We start from the raw sequence: 7526 nt of genomic DNA on the forward strand, positions 1-7526 counted from the left end.
GGGGCCCCTTCCATGGGTAGGGGAAAAGTAGAGATTCCTTCTGGGGGAAACAGGGGGACTGCTGCCAACCACGTCATGTTGGTCTTTCTGTCCAAGGCTGCTGACCTCACAGCTGTCGTAGAGGAGAAGGAGCAGACTCTGCAGGAAAAAACCGAGGTGATTCTCCAGAAAGAGCAGGAGATTTTCCAGCTGAAGAAAGGTGAGGAGTTTTCCCCTGTCCAGCCTTCTGACCTGCTCCCACCCGGTGCCCCTGCCCGGAAGTGGCCTAGGCAGGAAGCGGCGTGGAGTCACCTGGCTGACGGTGCCCCCCCAACCCCCGGCCTAGGTCACGACTCTGCCCTGTCGCAGATGCACCAGCTGCAGAGTGAACTGGAGGCCCTGCAGAGCCTGAGGGCGGAGGAGGCCGAGGCTGCTGCAGCAGACGACGTGCTGAGGCTGCCCAGCCCGGACCAGGGCATGGCGCTGTCAGTGCCCGAGCCACACGTAAGTCCCCACCGGAGCTGCGGGCCGGGCGTGGTGGCCACAGTGTGCGCTGCGGCAGGACACATGGCTGACCGCTGCAGTTGGCCACGAAGAAGCGGGAAGATGTCGGGTGGGGGGGGTTGAAGGGGTTGGAATTCCAGGAAGGCACAGCTGGTGCTCGCTAGTTCCGGGCTGTGGGGCAGGTCACCGCCCTGTGCTCTAGCTTCCTGTCTTTAAAGCGGAGGTGCTTAACTGACTGAGAGCTCTCGGGTGTCGAGGAGCCCATCAGATGAGGCAGCACGTGTCAGGGCTCAGGTGTTAGAGCACGCTCGTGCGGCGAAAGCTGATTGTCCCTCTGGGAGGCACTGGACGGGATCGCCAAGGTTCAGGTGTGGTTCCTGGCCAGCTGCCTGTTCGAGCTCATCAGTCCACACCTCTGGAACTTTCCCATGGACCTTCAGCTTAACCTGACCATTACCTTGTCCTGGCTCTCAACTTGCTGTCTAGGTAACCTCAAGGGCCACGGGGGGCCCTGTGTACCAGCTTCCAGCAGCAGAGGGAATCCCAAACGGCGAGGTGGAGGTCATGGACCTAGGGCAGCTACAGAAGGAAAAACAGGACTTGGAGCAGCAACTTCTGGAGAAAAATAAGGTGAGGGCGCTCTCTGGCTCAGCTGTTCATCTCCCAGCACTGTCCTTGTATTTGTGCGGAAAACTGGCCAGTCCCTTTCTAGAGAGTTTGCGGATGCCCCGGGCACGTCTCGGGGGAGATCTCCCCTCTTCAGCAGAAGGCCTGCCTGGATTTCCTCCTGCGCTGCCTTCCTTTCACACCTCCCCAACTAGAGATCATGTACAGTGTCAGAGCTCGAGCAGTAGTGACTTCAGATGTTCACAGCCACCTCTCCTGTCACCAGTGGGTCCTACTGGACCAGATCCCTCACCTCCCACTTCCTTTCCACGGCTGCGGAATGACCCAGTGAGGCCTGACTTCAAGTGGTTTTACCGGAGGGGAGGGGTGTTGGGGACAAAAGGAAAGTGTCCGTTAGCTGTCCTGTGCATTTCTGGTATTGGCAGAGGTTTAATAAATGTCATGACTCCCCGCCCTGCGGGCGCGGGGTCTTGTTCCATCCTGCTTGCCAAGGGCCCCGGGAAGTCACGTGTGCTCACTGCTCATTGCTCAGCCTCCAGTGTGTGATGGTGGGGATTTTTTTAGACCTTTATCAAAAGGAGAAAGTGCTCATTCCCTCTCCCTCTCTCTCACACGCACACGTTTAATCTTAGTATGAAATATCGAATACGGAAAAGCAAACAAACAGCGTGATGTGCCCCTGGGCCCAGCCCTCCGACCCCCTCTCTCCTGGCAGTCAGTCCCTTGCTGTGCGCTGCAGGCTTCGCACCCTTCCCGCAAGCCCAGGTGCTCCCAGGGACCCTAGATCGTTGCTGTACCTCTGCGGCAGTGTCTAAAAACATCTGAAGATTAAACCACCCAAATCCAAACTTCAGACTCACCGTGCTGCCACCCTTTAGCTCAGTAAGCGTGAAAAGTAAAACTCGTGGTGTCGTTCTCAACCCTTGTGTCTCCTCCACGAGCAACAGCCACACTCTTAGCCAGTCCTTGGGCTCTTCTTTCAAACTACACCCAAACTGAGTTGCTCCCCATACCCCCCACTGCTGCCACCCAAGGTCAGGTTACCATGGTCTCTCCCCTCCAGACTGGTGTTGGGCTTCTAACTGGTTTCCCTGTCACCCCACAAATCCATCCCTCTGATGACTTCCTATGAAAGCCTTGTCTTTGCAGTGGCCCACAAAGCCCTGTGCGGTTTGGCCCCTTAGTACTCCTTTTACTGCACCCCCTCTGCCGTCCCCAGCACTCCCTCTTAGCCATACTGGCCTTGCCTTTCTGTGAATATTAAGCACCCTTCTGCCTCAGGGCCTTTGCACTTTCTGAGCCTTCTGTCTGGAAGATTTTTCCTGCAAATCCCTTACTTCCTTCATGGTGTCATTTTGTCAAGGCATCTTCCCTGCTGCCCTTGGCAGCCCTCACCACCAGAAGAACCTCCTGTCCCCTTACCTCACTCTTTCTCTCCATGCTTCTTAATACCTTCTGATGTACTAAATACTGGTTATTGGCACTTTTCCCTCCTGCGAGCAGACATTTTTCTCATTTTCCTTATTGTTTTTTCCCAGCCTCCAGGTAGCTGTCTGCCACTAATAGTAGGGACTCAGTCGGTATTTGTTAGTTGAATTAGTCCATGAGCCAAAAGCCTAAAAAATCAGGTAATATAAAATAGCAAATGTACTTTCAAACGAGTGCCCAGGCTCTTGGTTAGCCAAGAGAATACAGACTGAAACAGCACATTACCATTTATAAAATAGGGTGTTTAGAGGCCATTTAATGTGCTTGACAGAAGCTGAGCCTCTCACAGAGCCGTCTCACTCTGTGCAGAGACTGTGGACATACCTCTGGAGAAAGCAGAGCTGACCATCGCTTTAAAATTGGAGGCTCAGGGCACCTCGGTGGCTCAGTTGGTTAAGTGACTGCCTTCGGCTCAGGTCATGCAGTCAAGTCCCACATTGGGTTCATAAATAAATAAAATCTTAAAAAAATATATATATAAAGTGGAGGCTCAGCCTAGAGTTACTATCACATTTAAAGTTAAAATTGAAGGGACACCTGACAGGTTTAGTTGGTGGACCATGTGACTGTTGATCTCAGGGTCATGAGTTCAGGCCCTACATTGGGCATAGAACTTGCCAAAAAAAAAAAAGAAAGAAAACTGTGGAAAGGTGTGAAAACTGATAAATGAAAAACACTATTCAAAATTCTAGCTACTGGGGTGCCTGAGTGGCTCAGTCAGTTAAGCATCTGCCTGGGGCCCATGTCATGATCCCAGGGTGTTTGCTGCTCCCTCTGCCCCTCCCCCCAACTCACTGATTCTCTCTTTCCCTCTCTCTATCAAAAATAAGTAAATTTTTTAAAAAACAGAAACGAAATTCTAGCTACTCACCCCAAGATTGGTGACATAGACTAGAAATCCACAGGAAAAACTAATGTTGATGTTACAGTTGTGAGACTTGGGTTAACATTTTTTTCTTGTATTGCTGATCATACAGTAAGTGCTTTCGTTGGGAAAACAGAGGTTAGCCTAATGATCAGTGGAGTGTGTAACAAATTACACTTAAGGCTCGACACTAACTAAATTCACTAAAAAGAAAATTTAAAGAACAGATAAGGACAAAAAAAGTATGATCTGTTACACTGTTAAAAATAAGCATAAAAATTATGGTATTTCAGGAGAGCAGTGATACGGGATCATGGCACAGAATTATAATTCTGAAGAACAAAATGTTCTGGGGCGTCTGGGTGGCTCAATGGGTTAGGCCTCTTCCTTCAGCTCAGGTCATGATCCCAGAGTCCTGGGATCGAGCCCTGCATCGGGCTCTCTGCTCAGCGGGGAGCCTGCTTCTCCCCTCTCTCTGCCTGCCTCTCTGCCTACTTGTGATCTCTGTCAAATAAATTAATAAATAATCTTATTAAAAAAGAAAAAGAACAAAATGTTCTGTCCAGAGGGGTTTCCAACTGCACTCCCTCCAGAGGCAGGCCCCAGAAACCATCCGGTGGGCTGAGGCCCTGTGAGGAGGCTAGGGCAGCCTGAGTGCTCCACAGAGGGGGTATGACAGTGACCTTTGTGGGGCACGGTGAGCATGTGCATGCAGAACAGCCGGGGAGGAGCCCCAGGCCTGCAGGTGTGACAACGCAAGCCTCTTGGGAGACAGGGCCGGGTCTTAGAACATGAGGCCCCAAGGCAGCAGCTGGCTGTTCTGTTGTCCTTTGCACTTTAAGAATGGTGACATGTGCATTTAACAAGTGGTGTCTTGTGGGGGCGGGGCTTTGTCTCAGACCATAAAGCAGATGCAGCAGAGGATGCTGGAACTCAGAAAGACTCTCCAGAAGGAACTGGTAAGTACCCCTCTTCTACCTCGTGCCTGTTGAAGCCCACCCGTCCCCACTGATGGCAAGAGGCTTCTGGAAAGCCAGACATTGGCTGGTGGGACAACGGCCCTGCCAGCTTGAACAGGCTTCTGCCAAGTAGCTGAGGGACTGTGGGCACGTGGCGTTCTTGCCCGAGCCTGTTGGTGCTCTTGAGAAGTCGGTGACGTGATCGTGCGCCACGTGTGGACGGGACGGTGCCAGGCCCAGACCTAGAGGAGCAGCGCCTCTGCCCCTTGTGGGGTGCTCCCTGCCCCAGAGGTGTCCTGACCCGGGTAAAGGAAATGTCTGAACGTCCCCTGATGACCTCTCCTTCATCAGCGGCCACCCCAGCTGGAGGGGCCGAGCCTTCCTCAGGCCCAGAAGGCATTCCCTGCCTATGGGGGGCCCTGTCATGCTGCCCGGCGCTGGGCCTGGTAAAGGAACAGCCCGTGGTCACCGTGTGGGCCCTGGGGATCTCCCGGGGGGGTTTCACACCTGACTCAGGGGTTTAGTGTAGCATCTTTCCTTTGGGTTTTCAGAAAATCAGACCCGACAACGAGCTCTTTGAAGTCCGGGACAAGCCTGGCCCTGAGATGCCGAACATGGCTCCTTCTGTCACAAACAGCGCAGACCTGACCGATGCCCGCGAGATCAACTTTGAATACCTGAAGCACGTGGTTCTGAAATTCATGTCCTGTCGGGAATCTGAGGTAGAGGCTTCTGAGTCGCCTGTGGGGTATGGAGTACCCGGCTCATTGGTCCGAGCCTCACGTGGCCTCCCCCAAGTCCGTTTCTTTCTTCCTCTCCCACATTCCGATTTGCCCGCTAGTGTGGATGCCTCATGATTTCCCCGGTTGGCCGTGACCCGCTGACTGCAGCGCGCACTGGGGGGCCGAGGGGGGTTGGGTGCTGAGTCCCGGGAGCTGAAGCGGCCCCACATTCCTGCACCTGCTGAAGAGCAGGGCCGCGGCTGCGGGGATGTCCTGGGGATCGCGCCGGCTCCCGGAGGTAAAGATGGAGGGAAGAACGGGTCATTGTGGTCAGACCCGGGAAAGCCCAACGTGGCCCTAAGCGAAGCTGGTGGGAGTGGACCTGGGAAGCGCTGCCATTTAGGGCCCCCGACCGCCTCTCTCTGCCCCCACCAGGGCCCACGGCAGCAAAACTTTCTTTGTTCCAGGCTTTTCACCTTATAAAAGCTGTGTCAGTGTTGCTGAACTTCTCACAAGAAGAAGAGAACATGCTCAAAGAAACCCTGGAGTATAAGGTAGGTCTCCGCGGGCTCGTAGAAAACTGAGTTACAGCCCGGTGCTGGGGGGGGCCGTGAGCTCCCCCGAGGATGCGCTTGATTCCTGCGCGCACGGCGCCGCCGCGCCTCGCCGCACCCCGCCAACGGGCCTGGGGCTGTCCCGGACACTGTCACTGACGCGTCTGACGTCCACAGCCCCAGGTCTGGCCTGGCATCCAGACTTTAAAAAATATACAGTATTCAGAAGGTACATGCCGAAGGGATAGAACAAAAATACATTTCAAGGCAGAATTACTCCGGTTCCATCACCTGGTTCTGGTCAAGTCCATGTTCTCCGGCTCCCCTGGCATCCTCAGAACAGGCTCGGGGCCCCGCTGACCAGTCAGTGCAAGCAGCGTCTTTACCGCGAGCTCCCATGGGGCGTGGGGGTGCCACAGGGCGGCCTTCGGGCTTCCTCTGCCCCTCACCCCAGTGCTCACCTCGAGCCCCTTCTGTTTCAAACACAGATGTCGTGGTTTGGGTCCAAGCCAGCCCCCAAGGGCAGCATCCGGCCCTCCATCTCCAACCCTCGGATACCCTGGTCCTAGATGGAGGTACTGACAGGCGAGCGCCACGCGGTGACACTTTTTCTGTGAAAAGAACACTGACACACCAGTCCGGGTGGGTTTTTAATCACTGTAACTGCAGTATTTTGTACAAGCGTCAAAACATTGTTTACAAGACTTAAGGCCGCCTTCCCGGCAGACGGACCCAAGCCTCGGAGCTGGCGGACCCAGTGTCCGTGCGCTCACCGAGCCGGAGGGTCCTGGCGCGCCCCACATCTCCCCAGCGCTGCTCGCATCCCAGCTCTGGCCACTGCCCGTCTGCGCCAGAGCCCGCCGAGTGTCTGCGTTCGCACTTGAAGCTGCAGCGGCCGTCTCGGGCAGGGAGGAGGCCCGGTCCAGCCCGCGGAGATGGCTCCGGGCGTGAAGGCGGCCTGGCGGAGTGGTGGTCGTGGGCCTGCCCCGCCTGCTTCTGCCGTACACAGCAGCTCGCTGGGCTGGGCTTTCCCGGTTAGCATGTTTGGGGTTGGATGAGCTAGAAGAGGCTTTTTAACCTTTCCTCTCAAGAAAACATTATTTCACCTTGTTCCCAAACCACCCAGAGCTTTAGGCGTGCACATCTCTAAGGTACTCTGGGGCCAGGGTGGACTCCTGCATATGCAACTCTGACAGTATCTCACCTTACTGAGGAGAACTAGCGAATCTATAAAAAAGATCCTTAGTACCAAATACACTCAATTGCCTTTTTAATGAATGTACTTGTCTTGGATAGGTTGCTGGTAAACCATTTTAAACTATTTTTTATAGCTAAAGTTCTTCGCTATTATAAACATGTCTCTGTATTATAAAATCCATTTAACTGGTGTTCTTGAAGGCAAATCAGAGCATCAAGAGAAAACTATTTCTAGGATTGGGACACCTCTCCCTTTTTTAATTTCACTAGCATTCTGTGGTCTCTGCTTCCCTCTGAAGCAGTGGTGGTATTTTGTTTGCTTTGCTTTTAACTCCGTGTTGTAAGACTGAGCAAATGCAAATCCCGTTTGCTGTGGTTAAGGACCGTCTGCTCCATTCAGGGGAAGCCGTCGTGGTCCCCTCCATCCTCGACCAAAACATCGCCTTGTATGTGGAGCCACCCCCTCTCTCCCCAACCCCTGCCCCTATCCCTGCATATTTAAGCCAACACTACATTCCGGCCTCCAGACAGCCCCCCACTGGCCATAGTGTGTGACAGCAGGCCAGTGGCTCTGGCAGGGACCCTGAAAACTTGTTCTCTTACTAAGGAAAGGGGAACGTGCTTGCATTGG

The 7526-nt window shown here is 54.0% G+C and overlaps 1 protein-coding gene across 3 annotated transcripts in view; it reads left to right on the top strand.

The window, feature by feature from the left end:
* The window catches only part of GOLGA1 (golgin A1), a 47157-nt gene extending 39872 nt beyond the window's left edge, over positions 1–7285 (top strand). For 2 of the 3 annotated variants that reach the window (XM_032306445.1, XM_032306446.1), the window contains exons 17-23: positions 97–199; positions 326–483; positions 970–1113; positions 4363–4422; positions 4974–5144; positions 5612–5698; positions 6187–7285. In XM_032306445.1, the coding sequence (XP_032162336.1) occupies positions 97–199; positions 326–483; positions 970–1113; positions 4363–4422; positions 4974–5144; positions 5612–5698; positions 6187–6267 (804 nt within the window). In that variant the 3' untranslated portion in view covers positions 6268–7285. The other variant, XM_032306447.1, reaches the window with a different exon arrangement.
* The last annotated feature ends 241 nt before the right edge of the window (positions 7286–7526 follow it).

This window comes from Mustela erminea, chromosome 12, assembly GCF_009829155.1.
Source record: "Mustela erminea isolate mMusErm1 chromosome 12, mMusErm1.Pri, whole genome shotgun sequence".
Classification (NCBI taxonomy): Eukaryota; Metazoa; Chordata; class Mammalia; order Carnivora; family Mustelidae; genus Mustela; species Mustela erminea.